Here is an 18,513-nt window from a genome sequence, read left to right on the forward strand (position 1 = left end):
GTCATGACCCCATTTCTCACAGACAGGCAGGAATTTCTAGTCTAAGGGAAAGCTGTATTTCTGAGCACTTCATTCAACTACTGGAGTTAACAACAACAATCACAGCTACAGTCTATGCGCCAAACTGCTAAAAGCTATACCTCAATTCATTTAATGCTTGTGTTAACCCTGTGAAGTAGGTATTGTTACCCACTCTACAGGTTGTAAAGTGGTGATTAAAACGCACTAGTGGGACGCTATGGGGCATGAGTCAGTGGGAGAGCCAGGACCTGAACCCCCGTCTGTGGCTCCAAATCCTGAGTTCTATCCAGCTGTTCCTCAAGAAATCTGAACCCAGCTTGTGCCAGTACAGCACCAGAGTTCCTGCCTTTTGGCACCACTGCGGGCCTGGGTGTGGCCCCAAATTGCAGCTGAGGGATGCAATTACAGGAGTTTTACTGCATGCAAACATGGAAAGTTATAACTTCATTTAGGGTTGTTCACAGCGTGCACTCCTCCCGGGAAGTTACTTTTTAAAAATCAATACTGGGGGAGAAAACTGTTCCATATTTCACCATCCATCTTTCTCAGCTGTGTCTTGTGACCTTTCTACCTATCTGTTGCAAAGTATTAGCCTTGACTTTCTCTAGCATTAGACAAGCAATCTCCTTAGCTACTTGGCAGTTAACCTACGCAGAGAGACCTGGTTTTCATTCATCCTTTCAGAAAGCCTCATCTTATCCAAAGCATCGCTCTTGTTCCTTCCCTCCCTGAAATGATCACAATGAGCCTATCCCAAACGAAAGTTTCATCTGTGGTCTTAGGGCATAAAGCAGGGACTTTGCTTTAAAATCAGACTGGACTTATCCAGTGCATACAAACAATCAGAGGAGCCACTCTTAACTGTTGCATTACAAAGCCACCTTCCACAAAAAGACCTTCCATGTCTTTGATAATTATCTGTTATTGGAGGATTATGTGAGAAAAGTATCTAGTGCTGACTATATACCAATACTCTCCAAGGCACATGACATATATTTGTTACCTTAATTAATTAGCAGTTTTCTCAGTCAGGACAAATGATCCGTGCACCTTGAGTAATTACTCACCGATCTCCTTCTCCTCTCTACAACCAACCCCTGGGTCTTCAACGCATATGAAGTGTAAAACACAGGTCACAAAACAGTACTTACAGTACGATCCTGTTTGTTTTCAGGAACTTTATATGTAACAGCAATATTAGGACACTAGAGAAAAAGACACCAAGATGCTATTAGCTGTTACAGCTGGGTGATGGATTTGGAGTGATTTCTATTCCTTTTGTTGATCTCTGTTCTCTAAAATTTCTACAAAATTTAGAAATAAGGGGGGAAAAAACCCACCAAAAATGTTTTTAATACAAAAGAAAGAAATAAGAACCAACTAAATCTGAAACCCTGTGCCCCCCCTGCTGACTTAAGTCTCACTTCCCTCCCTGTATCTCAGTGGTCCCTAAGCTGCCACCCAGCTCTGTTTTCACTATATCCACAGCTCACCCCGGGCTGACACCAAGGGTGGGGGTGGGGGGACCAGAAGGGATTTCCCAAGTCAGCAGTCCTAGCCCTGTGTCACTTCTGGACTCTGGAGGCATCAGCCTCTGAGCTGGAGCTCTCCACAGGGTGGGACCAGCAACCTCACCCCGCCCCAGGCACCACCTTTGGAGAAACCACCACCTATCCTGGTCTTACCCCTCCCCCCCTTACTGCTGCTGACCCAGCTAACTGGAGGCAGTCCCAGAGAAAGGCCTCGCCTCGGCCGATCCCACATTCGTGGTTAAGGAGATATGGCTTCATTGGAGACCAATGTACTGACCAATAATGGTTACTGCTACCTCCAGCCCCGGCAGTAAACTCTGCCCGGCATAATGTGAACTGAGGCAATTTCCTGACGCTTGGGGGTTTATTCGGAATGCATGATCATAAACAGACCCAAGAAGCTCCAGCTCACCCCGGGAGGGATTTCAAAGTGACTCACCCCGGAGCCTCAGCCATTCCCAGAGACACAGCCTCACTCTCTGAAAATACATTTTTGCCCACGTTTAGGGAGAGAGTCATGGCTGGTTATTCCCAGGACTTCTTGGACCTCGCAGAGAAAGATCATTTTGGGGGTGAACGGCCCCCAGCTCTCCCTGACTCAGCAGCCCACGAGGAGGCAGGCTGCAGCCACCTCGGGCAGGAACTCTGTAAAGGCCCGGGGACTCGGAGAACAGGGCAGAAACACCCCACCTCCGCCTGTTTCAGAGCAGCACAGGGGGAAAAACAGTGCCACCTATTATAGCACTGCTCTCCCATTCTAGAACTGAGGTGGGAGTGGGAGGGCTGAGTGTGATCACTACAGTGGTCAATATAATCTATGGTCCAAATAGGACATTTCAGAGAGTGAAAGGGGGCGCCATTGATAGCTCTGCCAGAATAACAGATGTTAAACAGGAATATGTGTGGTCATGCAGAAAACACTTCCCACTTCTATTGCCAGATTAGCGGTCTGCTGCTAGGATGGTACCCCGTTCGTCCTCAGAACATGTGCCACTGAGGAAAGTCTACTTTCCAAATCAGAGCAAGGCCTCCTTCGGCAAGCACCCCAGCATCCCAGGGAAAGGAGAGGAAACTGTCCTTCAGGAACCACAAAACTGTGGCAGGGCCCTTATCTGTCGGTTCGCCACTGCATCTCCGGGGCCAAGACAGTGCTTGGCAGCTTGTAGGAGCTCAGTAAATCCTTGCTGAATTAATGAATGAATGCCTAAGCAGAGTTTCTAAAGTCGTCAGGGAACTTCAGGAAACCAGAGAGACTTAGCAACCCTAGGTAACACTGTTACCTAAACTAGGTAACAGTTTAGCTTTGAACTCTAAACTGTTATAAAAATCTAAGGCATTGCATAGACTGCTAAGCAATGCCCTTTGGTGGAGTGTATAAATAAATATGAAACATGCAAAGCTTTCAAATACCAGACTGAACTGAAACTGCAAGCTTCCAAATAAACTGGTTGGGAACAAATGATTTTGCTGCTGAACTTCAAATAAACTGGATCTACTTCCTGCAATATTTCCAATGTGATCTCATTCAAAATTTTATTGGCCAAAATTGGGACTGAATCAATGCCACCCTCGCTGAGTGTATGTTCTCTGCAAAGCGGGGGCCATGAGAGAATTAGATTTGCAAGAGATTTATTGGGGGAAATGTCTGTCAAGGCTAAAGAAGGAGGAACAGGGGAAGGCAAGGGAGGGCTTTCAGACCGTGATTCGGCAGGGACACCTGGGAAAGGAGGAGGGGAAGGAAGGAGGGATGGGAAAGAACCACCTCAGGCTTGATGCAGTCCTGAGAAAGTTTCAGCCAGGCTAATGGGAAATCCTGGAGCCAAAGTTGCCAGGAAGAAGAGTTCCACATCCTGTAGGAATAGGCCAGCATGAGTACCCACCCCCTGCCCCGCATCAGTCACCGGCTAGAAGAACGTGGTCTCAGCATGAACATGGTGGCAGAGCAGAGGGGCAGCAGCTGGGCTCTCGGTCCACTGCCCCCGCAGCACCAGTTCTAGGCCGCACGTCTTCGGGGCTTTCACAGACACTGTTTGAAATACTATTCTCCCTGGAATGACTCTTGTTTCCTGTAAATCCAAACAGGTTCTGGTGAAATTACGCCCGCTATCAGTTGACTACTCGAAGTAGATAACAGGTAAGCTATCCCACCACCACCATCTTTTCCTCCCCAGGGCCGTAACTTTTCATTCCACTAGTCAAGATAGAATTTTCTCACAGAATGTCAATCAATGGCAAGCTTTTATTTAAAAAATAGAAGTCTGTTCTTTCATTTGCGTATTTCCAAAGAATCAAGCTCATCCCGGGCAGCCTGCATGGTGGCTGTCCAGAGGGACTGAAAAGGGAGGCATCTGGTCACCATCATCCAGCAGTAAATTCTTTACGGGGTTAGATTTTGAGTTCTTCATGCTGCTCGCGGTCAATCAGTGGCTGTGATTTTGGTCCAGGAGCCATCCACGGATGGATGGCCATCCCTCCAAGCCATCCAGAGGCTGAGCCATCCTTAGCTCCTACCCAGATGGAACAACTTCCGCAGAAAGGCTGGTCCTCCCCAGTAACCCCTGTAAGAAATGACACGGAGAAGTTCTTTGCGTCGGAAAAGATGGGGGTGACTTCGGCCAGCCTGGCGGCTCCTCACACAAAATACTTATCAGGCCATACAGCAAGGCTGACAGAGAAGCAGGAAGATCCCAGGACTAGGAGGGGACAAGTCCTGGCTTTGACACTGACTTGCTCCGTGAGCCTGAACATGCTGACTCAGTTCAGCCAAACAAAGCCCCTACTACATGCAGACTGCAATCCTTTCTACTTTCACTTGCTCATGAATTAAGTATAGGTCAGGGTTTCTCAACCTCGGCCCTATTGACATTTTGGACCAGATACTTCTTTGTGGTGGAGGCTGTCCGGTTTAGCAGCATCCTTGGCCTCTGCTCACTAGATGCCAGGAGCGTCCCCTCCAGTTGTGACAACAGAATGTATCACCAGATGTTGTCAAACGTCCCCTGGGGAGCAAAACCACCCCTGGCTGAAAAACACTGGTATCGATATTCTGACTTACTTTTCTTAAAGGGTTTAGGAAAGTCAAATGAGATCATTTTTTTTTTTGCAACAAAAAAAGAGGAATTATTAAGTTTGGTACTCTGTTCACTACTTGAATGCCTACTATGTAGCTGTCTCTTTATGTATTGTCTCATTCTTCCCCATCCTGTGAGGAAGACAATGTTACTTTCATTTTGCAGATAAGAAACTTAAACACAGAGAGTTTAAGCAACTGGCCCTAGGACACACAGCTAGTAAATGGCAGACGCGTGATTCAAACAAAGGTCAGACTCCAAAGCTTATGCTCTTAATCGCTATGTTTTCTTTGTCCTATAACAAAAACAAAAGCAAGGTAGCAAATGATAAAGTACTTGACATGTCAAAAGTGATTTACTATGATGATTACTATTATTTATCCAGCAGCAAGAGAGAACCAGAACCTGGAAGACAGAAGACTCGGTCACTGCCAATAATGAAAACAACAGGCTGCATCCCCTGTGGGTGGTAGCTGTGCTAGGGCTCCCTTCCCTCACCCAGGGCAGCCTCTTTCCCACCACATCTGGCTGAGGCTTCAGAACCCTTCTCAGGCTGCCATCACTAATCTATGAGACATGGCACAGCAAGGTGGTTCCCTTTCGCCAGTCCTGCTCGGGGTCACATCTCCTGAAGCTGGAAGGCCTTTTGGAAACAACCGCCCTGCACAAGTCGGTACGATCTGCTGACAGCTGTGCCTCTCCCCCAGGCAATGCACTGACCTTAGCATCACATTCCAATACAGGAACGGCATCATGTCAGCCTTCATGAGGTACATGGAAAGCCTCTCTTTGCTCTGGTCAAAGGGGAAGGTTTCCAGGGGCTGAGCGTTGTAGTCAAATTCCGCGAGAATAACACGGTTGTAGCCAGTCACCAGCGGACACGACGTGTAGCCATCATACTAAAATTGGCCATGAGACAGAGTTGGAAAGTGGCTCCTTTCATGGTGCTATCTAGATACTTTAGAATTTATTATTTACTCTGAACAGTTGTAATTTTTTCTTTTTTTGTACAGTGAAAAAATAGAGATTATATAACACGAATATACTAAAGGCAAAAACTGAAGTGCCCACATTAGAGAAACTAATTAAGAAAGTGGCAAAATTGTGGGAAAACACTGTTTTCATGCAGAATGGAAGATGGTCAATTGAGACAGTGATTCTTACAAGGCATACAAACCTTCTTCACTGGTGTTTGATTCTTCATAATCAGAGAAATTGTTCTGTCAAGTATTCCTGACTGGGCAGCTACATGAGAAATGGAGAAGTCAGAAAAACATAAGCATCTAGATTTTCCATGAAAACCAATTTGCAAATAACTTTAATGTGAACAAGTTAAGAAGACCGCATCCCTCTAGATTGTAACTAGAGCATAACTCTTAACCCAGTGATGAAATCTAGCTTCACCAGGGACAAGACAAACTAACATGAGGGGCTCCTGAGGTGACACAGTGGCAGGTAACACAGCCTCACTGTGGAGGTCTTGCCGAAACGTATGATCTGAATCTGATCATCAAAAACTACTAGACGGTTCTAAATCGTGGGATATTCTACAAGATAACCGGCCTGGACTCTTCAAAAATGCCAATGTCATGAAAGTAAAACAAAACAAAACAAAAAAAATGTCAGAGGCTTCTAGATTAAAGAAAACCAAAGAGACATGACAACGAATACAGAGTGTGGCCCTTGACCGCTCATGAATTTAAGGGGAATTGGGGCCGGGGGGCAGAGAAAGCTATAAAGGACATTTTTAGGGAAAATGGAGAAATAAAAACTGGATTGTATTGATGATTTTATAATACAATGCTTAATTTCTTGGACATGATAATGGTCTTGTGGGTATAGAGGAGAAAGTGCTTTTTCTTAGGAAATAGAGGTAGAAGTGTTTGAGAGTGAAGTATCATGATGTCAAAACTTACGTTCTAATGACTCAACCAAAAAATGTACATAGTGATCAAGCAAAATATTAATTTATTGGTTAATTATTATGTTAGTCACAAAATATTAATAACTGGTTAATACCTGAAGGGTATATGGGTATTCATTGTACTTTCAAATTTTTAATAGATTTGAGATTTTTGAAATGAAAAGTTGGGGGAAAATTACTGTTAATAATGAAAAAGACAGGTTTCCCTGGTGGCGCAGTGGTTAAGAATCTGCCTGCCAATGCAGGGGACACGGGTTCAAGCCCTGATCAAGGAAAACCCCACATGCCGCGGAGCAACTAAGCCCGTGCGCCACAACTACTGAGCCTGCACTCTAGAGTCCGCGAGCCACAACTACTGAGCCCACGTGCCACAACTACTGAAGCCCGCGCACCTCGAGCCCACGCTCTGCAACAAGAGAAGCCACCGCAATGAGAAGCCCGCACACCACAACGCACCACAACAAAGAGTAGCCACTGCTTACCGCAACTAGAGAAAGCCGACGCGCAGCAACGAAGACCAAATGCAGCCAAAAATAAATTTTAAAATAGTAATAATAATAATGAAAAAGACATTCAGTGGATTTCCTAGAAAGTCTTTCTTAGGTTGACATAGTCAAGCAAAAGTAACACATGTTTGGCAGGTGTGTAATTCACACAAAATGCTCCCATACCCGTCAGCAGGGAGGTCCGTGTTTCATAGCATCTAAAGAAGACAGTTCCTGTCTACAGAATACAGAATCTAAAAGGCAATTCCCTCCATCACTGCTAGAGCAGAACATTGATGTGAAGAATTTAGTTTCCCAGGCTGAGGCCTTAATCATGTACCAATCAGGGCACTCTCCACTGTATCTGTCTTTACAGTGCAATTTTCTGCTCTGCAAGCTTTCATTGACTTGCATGTGTTTTCTGGGGAAACAAATGCTTCCCTAGTTTTACGGTGTTTCAGGCAGAAGAAAAATAGCCAACCTGCCTGGCATCGGGGGCAAAGAAGGCCAGAGATGCGAGCACGGCAGTATGAGAAGTAAGAGAATTCTAGAGAGCTGGAAAAGCGGTACCTCTCTCTCTCTAATGCCCCCTCCCCTGAAAACCACCCCTCTGACAGAGAAAAGGCAGATGAGGTCGTGCTACTCTGGTGCAAAGCACTCAACAGATACTTTCTTCTTTACACAACACTAGGTTCACTTGACAACTTGCTTCTGTGTTGGGGAGGCCAAAGTCATTTTTAGGCCACAAAAGTTTCTTCATTATTAATGAAGATAATGAAATATATCTTCATTAATATAATTAGCACATAATGAAATGCCACTTGTGCCCAACTTTTGTTTCTGTTATGATGGTGCCTGAGGATGACATCATGCTGGGTGGGGAAGAAACACAGCTCGTGGTCTTACCTACGGCAGCAGCGGTCTTTGACGTTGGCAGGTTGGTGCAGTCCCCAATCCCAAACACGTTTGGGTAGCGCTTGTGCTGCAGAGTGTCTTTATCCACGTCCACCCAGCCGGCAGCATCAGCCACAGGACTTGTCTTGAGGACATCCGGTGGGCTCATTGGTGGTGTAACGTGAAGCATTTCATACTGCCAAAAAGGAGAGCATCCAAATGTGTGTTTCTTCTGTTATTTCTATAGCCCCACAAGCTCCCGTCCTAACTCCCTAACCCACACACTGTACTATGGCTGCACGGAGCAGTATAAGTTAGTGCTGATCCAAACTGATCCACACCCACTCCAAGATTTTCCATGCTCCTGTGCAATGTCGTGATAAAATAACTGGCATGGTCTCCCTATACAGAGGGCATGTGATCCCTTGGGCAGTAGGCGTGGGGGAATCCGAAACACTGGAGTGAACCTCACTAACATTTTGAAAGAACTCATTGATGTTTCTATTTATTACTAAAACAAAGTGGGGGGTGTATCTCAGTTGCTCTCTCCCTGACCCTCAGCTGTCGACTTGTAAAGTCTGGTACTTCAGTTTTATTCTGCAAAGAGGTTCTCAGGGCACCTGAAACTTGGCCATGTTAGGAGCTCATAAGTGGGCACCATTCCCAAATGTGGATCAACACTCAAAATACATAAAGAAAACCATCAAAACACCAATTTAAGGTGAAATAAAGGTGGCAAGAATATTGGCTAGCACTTTGAAGAAGGAGGGGTCTGATTCAGCGTTGGGTTTACTGAACCATGTGGGAGGCAGGGTGGATTTTTTTTCCAGAAACCTGTATCAGGGTTACCGTTGGCAATAGGCACTAACCAAACCTGGTCAATTCTGATGGCTCATTTAACTCTTTTGTTTATGTAACGTTCTTTTTTGTTTACATGATATTTTGCAGTTTATCCTTTTTATTCCTTTTATTTAATAAACTCCATCTAGCAATATCAAATTGATTTAAATGTACACAAAACATTTCATTACGGTGAAAACTTTAGCATCTTAGGACAATCCTAACCTTGTGATATTCAACAACCCCTGGTTTCTATAAGGAGCTCTGTCCCCTCACCAGGGCCTGGCAGTCATTGGTGGCAGAGGGAGTTAGGAAGGTGACTTGTATTTATTCCCACTCTCAGACAATTATAAGCTTAATCAACCTTAAGGTAGAAGGAGTGGGGCAAATGGGCAGTGTTCTGCAAAGTACTCTGGGTGGCTCTTTAGGGGCCTGGGTCCCTGAGGCTGGGTCTGTTCATTTACATGGAGACTGAGCACATGTCCGCAGGACAGCAGATGGAACGGTCAAGAACCGTCATCCACCAAATTATTAAGGCCATGTCTATACTTCTGCAGTTAACCAGACCACTTTTTTTAGCTGAGGGCTAAACCTTACTAAAGTTAATGTGCTTGAATTTCACAAATACACATGAATTTCATATATCTTTTCTAGAAGGAAGGTTAAATATTTCCACATAATCATCATAAAGGTATGAAAGTTTTATTTGAGAAAAGAACTACTGGGGTCTGCTTTATAGATTTGCCGAAAATTAACATTAGCATTCAGTTGTAGCTTGTTCTTTATCCATTATTTCCATAAATTGAATCTGATAAATAACTTGGTTCTCCTTCATTAACATAAATCATCTATTCAGAATATAAACTTTAATGTTTATAAGCAGCATTTGGGAGACTTGTGGAAAATGCAGGTTCCTGGACCCCACCACCCCCAGATCCCAATCCAGTAGGTGTGGGAGAAGAACAGGAATCTGCACTTTAACAAAATCCCCTAGTGATTCTGACATATGAAACCTGTAGATGATAGTCTTAGAAGCTCTGGCTTGAAGGAACAGGTTCATTTACAATGAAAAATGAAATGCTATTACTTAGACAAGTGATTTCACCTTTCCCTTCTTCATCTATAAGGAAATGCACTACATTAGACAGTCTCCAAAATCTCATCTAGTTCTAGGACTCCATGATATAAAAAAAGTTTAGATTTTTAAAAACATAGGAGACTTGGACCAGTTCACAAGCTCTCTATGAAGGATCAGAGACTACAGGCTTTTGGGTACATTTAATTCTTTACAGCAGTGGTGCCCAATCCTGGTGACACAAGAGAATCATCAGGGGAACTTTTGAAATTCCCAATCCTCAGTCCACACCCTAGACCAATTAACCAGAATCCCTGGGTGTTAGACCCAGGCATTAGCACATTTTAAAAGCTCTCCAGGTTATTGCAATGTGCAGCCAGGGCTGAGAGCCACTGCTCTAAAGCCTTTTGGTTGATTTTTTAAAATTCATATTTTAAACAGTGGAATTGGGTCTGGAGGGAAAATCTTACCTAAAATCCTATACCTCAAAAGGGCACAAATAATCTTCTTTCCTTATAAACCCTTTAGTAGAACAATAACCATTTATTTATGCAAGTCCCTATCTGTAGCCTCAACTATCCACAGCACAGTTGAGAACCAAAGTAAAAAGGACCAAATAACAAAATTAAGTCCATGCACTCAAGCTCATACACTTTGCTCATAAAAGTATGCTGTGGGCCCTCACACATAGCCCATTTGCTTTTACTTTACACAAAATGTAATGAGTTTGGCTATCTCGTTTTCCAGCCAATAAAAAATTAGAAATAGCGACTTAAAAGAGCTGAAGCTGGAGGGGCCTTCCAAAGTCACAACTGCCTGACAGCCAGGAAAAAAGAAAACTGGAAAACCACAAAAGGGACACACACAAAATCAAATAAAGAGTAGTCTGAGACTCTTTTGTAAGGTGATACCTAGCCCTAAACAACCCAGTAGGCCCTAAGAGCATAACTATGCAAGAGCTATGCAAAATTATGACCCTGAGGGCTTCCCTGGTGGCGCAGTGGTTGAGAGTCTGCCTGCCAATGCAGGGGACACGGGTTCGAGCCCTGGTCCGGGAGGATCCCACATGCCGCGGAGCAACTGGGCCCATGCATCACAACTACTGAGCCTGCGCGTCTGGAGCCTGTGCTCCACAACAAGAGAGGCCGTGATAGTGAGAGGCCCGCGCACCGCGATGAGGAGTGGCCCCCGCTTGCCACAACTAGAGAAAGCCCTCGTACAGAAACGAAGACCCAACACAGCCAAACATAAATAAATAAATAAGTAAATAAATTTATTTAAAAAAAAAAAAATTATGACCCTGAGCTGGGGCAAGCAGATGAGCCTGAGACATGCTGTGACACCAGAAAGCGAGGAACTGCTCAAAAATATGATGGGGACATGTCACAGGGACATAGGAGCCATCCTGAAAGGGCTCCTACTGACCAAATCTGGGACAACTTGAGCACCAAAATAATTAAGGACAGGGATGAATTATAAACCACTGGGGGAAAAAACAGAAATTCATGAGTTCATACTAATAATTAATTAATTAATTGAGAAGAAAGGGCTTTTGCTGACAGGATGCCAAGAGTCTACCAGTAAAGGTGGAGGGAATGCTGGACTGGAACATCATTTTGCAACCACCGTAGTAAAGCCTGGATTAGGCAAAAATCATCAATGGATGTTAAATCTAGTGGGAAACTTTACTGAGTAGGGTGTTTGCATGGTCTGAAATTGCACCCCCCCCACCCCCGCCAAACTCCTTATTATTAGCAAGGAAGAAAAAGAATAATAATTATACAGTGGAGGAATTGGACCATATCTTGACTGGCGATCAAAATGAACATCTTCAGCGAGGGGCAGATGAGTACTGTGTGCTTTCCAATGTGATGCCCTAGAAAGACACACCACTTATGCCGTATTTCAGTCCAAAAAGCAGAGCCTGAAACTCATCAGAAGAAAACATAAACAAACCCAAAATGAGGAACATTCTATTAAAAAATAAAAGTGGGGTGGGAGGGAGCTGTATTATTCCAAAATGTCAGTGTCATGGAAGACAAAGAAAAGCTGTGGAAACATTCCAGATTAAAGGAGGCTAAAGAGACATGACAATTATACCGGCTTCTGTCCTGGAGGGGATGGTACTACAAATGCTACTTGTCAATCAACAAAACCAGACTGTAACTCATAGATTAAAATATTGTATCCATGCTAAATTTACTGAATTGATAACTGTACTGTGGTTATGTCAGAGAATACTCCTATCTCTTAGGAAATTCACAGTGAAATATTTAGGGGTAAAGGACCATGTTGTACGATGTACATAACTCACCTTTAAATGCTTTGGGAAAATACATTATATTACATTACATTACATGATACTTACACATAGAGACAAAGAGAGAGAAACAGAAAGTGAAATCAACGAGTAAAACTTTATAATAAGTGAATCTAGGTAAAGTCTATATACAGTCTTCTTTGCACAATTTTTATTTTTGCAACTTCTCTAAGTTTGAGATTATTTCTAACTAAAAGTTTTTTAAAATATGACCTTGAGTCATTAGCAACATTTTAAATGATAGTCATTACATGCCATTTAAGAAAGGAAAGATGTGTGAAATACATTTTAAAAAGAGCTTGTACTAGGAAGCTTAAAATGTGAAGTTTTGATGTTTACAAAATTAATCTTTGGTTCACTTCAAAATTTCCTTTTATGGACTCCTTCATTCCTCTAAAAATGCTGAATGAATAAACTGTGACTCTATGTACTGTTTCCTCATTAGTAACAGCTCTTGCCAGAATGACATAAACAAATGATGCTTCCATGCATCTTCTCCAGATGCCTTTACATCTTGTTCTTAATGTACTAGTCCCACACTTCACAGAAGAAGAAACAGACACATAGAAGCCAAGCCCATATACAAAGGCTAGATCTTTCCAAGCAGGATGTGGCTCCACCAGATCTTTCAAGGATTTTTAAGCATTTCCTTTTAGGCACAGGCGAAAGATGTTTAAAGACAGCCCCTTCCACAGATGAAAGATACCCATCATTCTTGAACTACCCACAAGCAGGGCTGACTCTCACAAACCATAAATTGAGACAATCACCAAATCCTGCATTTAAGGAGCCTTTCTTAAACTCTAGGCAATAACTGAAGTTGTAAAATATTTTTGGCAGCTTCAAGTGACTCAATGCCAAGGAAGTACACACAAAATAGCATAAAAATTCACTTGGTACCAGTAGATGAACCCTGCTCACCTCCCATAGACACAGCCTCTTATCTCTTTCTCTTCCCCACCCATTTTGGTCCACCATCTGCCCTGTTGCAACCCTAAGATGCTCACTGTAACCAGCCTCCCAAGCACATGATGCTGATGGACAAGGAAGTGGGGGCCTCAGCGTCGCCTGCATCTATGGCACTGCTCAGCTGACAGCTTCACCTCCACACTCACTGAAATCACTTGGGTCTCTCCAGGTTTGTCCAAATTTTCAAAAACAGCCTCTTGTTTATCAGCTCGGACTTCAATGAGGTTTTGCTTGTAATTAACGGTGAGGTTCCTCTCCCGGATAATCTCCTGCAGGGCTTCTGCATACTTCTTGACCCCAAAAATTGCTCCAAGAGAAGTGTTGAAAATGATATTGGCCTTGGATCGCTTCCCCGTCTGAGAAAAAGAAAAGAATAGAAACAACCAACATCAAAGTATTACTCCAGCCACCCTTTTTTTTTTTAACCTAGACAAGACTTAAAACCCTCAGAAGAGACCTCGCCAGCTTTCTCCATCACTATGCGCTGGTGGGTGAGCTGTGGACCAATCCACTGCCTCCTCATTTTCTGTCAGTGACACAGCAACTAAGAGCAACTTGATTCAGGTGTTGAGGTGGATCCTGTTCAAAGAGGGCCAGAGATGAAAGTCAAGTCCAAGGGAAGATAGAGCTGAATTGTTCATTCATATATTCATTTGTTGATTCACTCAGTAAACATTTAATAAGGTCCTAGAGTTGGCCCGATACTATTCTAGGTGCTGAGAGGACAGAAGTGAACAAAACAAAGTTCCCGTCCCCTTGGCTCATACAGTCTAGTATTGTTCATATGTTTCAGAGAGGCTGGTATCCTCCCAAGTGCCTAAGATCTTAAGGCACCTGAAAGAGAACCTTCCTCTCAGGCCATCTAAGACTTGGGAGATGTTATGCAAAGAGAATTCCAGGAGGGAAGAAAGCTAACCTCTGACTCTTTTCTTTTGTTCAGCTCCTTTTAGGATTTGCTCACCTGGATCACACTATTTGAAAGAAGATGGGTGGGTAAGAACCTCAAAAGGCTGTGCCAACCCGAAATTCTCATGACCCAGGAGTGACCTTTTCTTAGAAACAGCAGCGATGGTGGACCTGTTCCTTAACTGCCCACCCCACAGGGTTGGGGCAGGTTTACATAACCCAGGGGAAGGCCTTCCCAGTGCTGGGCTCCAAGCACACATTCAACACCTCTTCAGTCCCACCTTCCCCTCCCCTTCTGCCCACCTGTCCCTTTACAGAACCAGAGGCTGCTTTGAATCCTGTCACTGTCTCAAGTCAAACCGTGCTTTGGTAAACCAACTGTGACATCCCACACATGGGCAGGAGGGCGACAGCAGCTTCTCCACAGCTTCTCACCAGGTGTACCTGAGCTGTGGACACCTGAAGGTGTTTGAGGAACGCTGAGAAAGCATCCCCACCCAAACATCTCTTTCCACTAAGGGCCAAAGTTCTAAGTGAACAATTTTTTGTCTTTAGAGTTGACAGTTTGCCTATTATACACCCAAGAATATACAATAAGAGCCAAAAAATATTCATAACACTGAAGTTGAGCGGGAGCAGCTGAGGATATTATGTACAAACATGAACAATGTGCAACTAATTGTGCAAATGCACAGATATATTTAAACAATCTCTAACATATCTTACCAGTAGACTTTTATACACACATTTAAAAGCATATTACAAAGACTATTTAATAACATATAATACATATAAATAAATTTGTCTGTACAGTATGATTATAACCATGTTAAAAAAAAAACATGTATAGGGAAAAAAATGGAAGTACATGTCAAATTGATGACAGCAGTTATACCAAAGCAATTGGATTATGAGTGACTTCTTCCTTTTTTTCTATTTTGTAAACTTCCAATTACATAATTTTGTACATATGTAATACAAATTTAAAAACAAAAAAGGTATTTTGACATGGATAAAAATGAAATTCCTTCTGCCCTCCTTGTCTCCATCCCTGGAAAAGAAGCATACCTTCCTGAAATAGGCCTCTGATAAATACATGATCTTCTGCGGGGCTCCAGCGCACTTCACTGGAGTATTAGGGAAGGTAAAGATGGCATTGCCCTCCTTAAAGTCCTGCAGAGCTTTCCATGTCTTCTCTACCGTCTTAACTGAATAATTGGACCCTATTTTGGGATGGGCAAAACCTTCAGGGAGGCCTTTGATCTGCAACAAAGCACACAAAGAAATTATTATTTAACAGAAGTGCAAATGGAGTCTGTGTTTAGAGTCCTTGTTCTCTGCCATATCTACAACCTCTCAAGTATTTCAGCACAATCATTAGCCCCAGGACTCAAACACAGTGGAGCAGGCAGGTGGCTGAGGGATCTGCTAAGCCCAGAGCTGTGGTGCCCGCAGTCACCTGTCAAAGCACAGAACAGGCTTGGCCCGGCGGAAACCCTCGGCATCCCTGGCCTGGAGACCAGGATTTGAACCTATCTCTTCCCACCATCAGAGTGAGGACAAGAAGCCAGGCTTACTTCCTTTTCGGAGAACCAGTTGCCTTACTGGGAAGAAAAAGAACAACAGGCAGAACCAAGAGCCATACTGTCAGTGATTAACAAAATTAAATTACTCTGTATCAGGTTGGACCAGGCCCAGCTCTTGGTAAAGGCCGCAAAGGCAGGAAATTAAAAGCATGGACTTGGGAACCCTACAGACCCAGCCTGAGTCCTAGATTTCCACTTACAAGCATTGTGATCCTGTGTAAATTACCCAGTAAATCAGCTGGTGGGTCTCACGTGTGGCCCCCAGAACAGGACCACCTGGGAACTTGTTAGAAATGCAAATTATCAGGCCCCACCCCAAACCTACTGGATCAGAAACTCAGAGGCAAGCCCAGAAATCTGTTTTAACAGGCCCTGCAGGTGATTCTGATGCACACTGAGAAGCTCATGTTCAGCATCTGTGAAATGGGGATAAAAGTAACTGCTTCGTGGGGTTGTTGGCAGGAATAAAGGAGACCAAGCGTGTAAGGTGATTAGAAAAATGACACTTACGTGGTAGTGCTTTGTAAGTATTAGTGTATTCCTGCCAGGAAGATTAACTGGGTCCCTGTCTTAAATGTTAGAAGGTTCATACAATGCAATGAAGATGGAAAGGAGTGAGTTAAGAGACTCAAGCACAAGCAGGGAACCATCAAAAACAGTCATCAAGATGGCCTGGTCCTTCAGAACCTCCCCAGGCTGTTCTCCAGCCTGTTCTCCAGGCTGTAGGGCACCCACCTGCAGAGTCACCCAACACCTATTCCTCAGGTCTCAAGGAAACAGAGTCCTATGGTCTCCTCCATTGCATCCAACATTAAGAGCAACTATTCCTCTGATTACTGACTATATCTTCTGCTGCAGTTTAAGTAGTTGTAATATTCTCAGTCTCAACAACAGTAACCATTTATTACCATAAAATCACCTTGCATTTTAATGTTTCTGCAGTTTCACATCTATGTTAATATTCACTCCATTCACTATACTCCTCTGAGGGAGGGGGTGGAATATTATTGACCCACAGACACAGACGAGGAAACTGAAGACCAAGGTTGAGAGACCCACCCAGACTCTTACAGAACTAGATACCGAGGCCCCTGACCACTGCCTGTGGCTCTTCCCACAGGACCTCCACACTTCCTGGCTCCCAAAGAAAAACTCAGTATCCAAGAGATAAACAAACAGCAAATCTGCCTTCCTTGTTTTTCTCTAGTCTGAAGAAGTTGTTGTTAAGGAAAAGGGTGCCATAAAGTGATAACCAAGTTCCTTTTAAGGAGACTTGGTCATAAAGGGCAGTTTATGACGCCACTGAATCCAAGTTGCTTCTGGGAACCCTGAAGCAGAAGGAGCTGGGAAAGTCTGAGAAAGAGATGAGATAACAGGCTGTGCGCTGGGAGCTGTGGACCGTCCTACTGCACTGAGCAGACCAGCAAGCAGGACACGGCGCTGCAGAGACCCCCTCGGGAGCTGGTGGGGGAAAGAGGCGGAGGCAGCTGGGCAGAGAGAAGCTGCTGCGGTTCAACAGAGCCCAGATCGGAGATCCAGCCCTTCTGGAGGCCCAACTACATTCCTGCCCCCGAGATCCAAACACCTTGGTATCCTCATCAAAGAAATCCCTTTTTGTTTACACTAACCTGGGTAGTTTTCTAGTATCTTCAAAGAGTGCTAAGTAACACAGTAGCCCTGGTAACATTATTCATGTTCTCTTAGCCTCAGTTTCCTCATCTATCAAGAGGAGATAAAAATATCTACCTCACAAGCAGTTGTGAGGAATCAGTATTAGATTCCTAGCATGGTCCCTGTACATAGTAGAGACTCCATAGTAACAGTTACTTTTAAATATTATTATTATTTTTTTTATAAATTTATTTATTTTATCTTTTGGCTGTGTTGGGTCTTCGTTGCTGCCGCGCAGGCTTTCTCTAGTTGGTGGCGAGCAGGGGCTACTCTTCGTCGCAGTGCACGGGCTTCTCATTGCAGTGGCTTGTCTTGTTGCGGAGCACAGGCTCTAGGTGCACAGGCTTCAGTAGTTGTGGCACACGGACTTAGTTGCTCCGTGGCATGTGGGATCTTCCCGGACCAGGGATCGAACCTGTGTCCTCTGCATTGGCAGGCAGATTCTCAACCGCTGCACCACCAGGGAAGCCCACTTTTAAATATTATTGTTTCTTGGTTTACTGCAAGAGGGTGCTAAGAACTCTCAGCGCTGGTCTCTTCAAACAGTCCTCCCCTCACGGCACCGGGCTGTCAGGGTGACAGGATGGTGGAGATGGGCTGTCTTTGCTAAGTCAACTCTGGTGGGCTTTTTAAGAGGCACGGACGTCCCAGAAATTGTAACTGGCACCTTTCTCCATAGAGTCTCCTCCACAGTTTGTCATTATATGAGGCTCATGACCCATGGCACCAAACTCATCACACCTTCACACCAAGTCATGGCTTGTGTAAACCTTCACAGAACACGTCCCAGGTCATTTTCACTACACCCTACCCTGGACATGTCATGATTCTGGTTTTTTACACAGAAACACACTTCAAAGACCCTGCTGATCCAACTCAGATGTGGCCCTCACCTGGACCGCATTCCTGAAACCTGTGACCTGGTCATCACAATGCTTTATGTGCTTCAGCTACTTATCCACAGTCCCCAATAAGCTTCTGGAAATCATAATTACTAACTCACCCCATTATGTCTTAGGAAAATAAATTTGAATCTCACAATTGTCAGAAGGCATCTGGTTCTCTAGCTCCCTGAAAAGGGAGGTCTAAGGAACTTCTAGGGCAGCATTTATATTGTGTCGGTCACTTCATACTAAAAAACCCAGCTCTATGCAACAAAACTCAGACATCCTTCCAGCTCCTGGTAAGCTAACTGCTGGTATTCTACCTTTAAAGTCTG

The 18,513-nt window shown here is 44.1% G+C and overlaps 1 protein-coding gene across 2 annotated transcripts in view; it reads right to left on the minus strand.

The window, feature by feature from the left end:
- Positions 1-3,759: 3,759 nt before the first annotated feature.
- The window catches only part of SQOR (sulfide quinone oxidoreductase), a 45,484-nt gene continuing 30,730 nt past the window's right edge, over positions 3,760-18,513 (minus strand). Inside the window, exons 5-10 of one of the 2 annotated variants that reach the window (XM_036842561.1) lie at positions 15,106-15,300; positions 13,278-13,487; positions 7,940-8,123; positions 5,802-5,869; positions 5,345-5,523; positions 3,760-4,111 (exon numbers count right to left, since the gene is read on the minus strand). In XM_036842561.1, the coding sequence (XP_036698456.1) occupies positions 4,054-4,111; positions 5,345-5,523; positions 5,802-5,869; positions 7,940-8,123; positions 13,278-13,487; positions 15,106-15,300 (894 nt within the window). In that variant the 3' untranslated portion in view covers positions 3,760-4,053. Of the gene's footprint in view, positions 4,112-5,344; positions 5,524-5,801; positions 5,870-7,030; positions 7,036-7,939; positions 8,124-13,277; positions 13,488-15,105; positions 15,301-18,513 lie in introns of those variants that run through there. The other variant, XM_036842562.1, reaches the window with a different exon arrangement.

Source organism: Balaenoptera musculus, chromosome 2 (genome assembly GCF_009873245.2).
Source record: "Balaenoptera musculus isolate JJ_BM4_2016_0621 chromosome 2, mBalMus1.pri.v3, whole genome shotgun sequence".
NCBI lineage: Eukaryota > Metazoa > Chordata > Mammalia > Artiodactyla > Balaenopteridae > Balaenoptera > Balaenoptera musculus.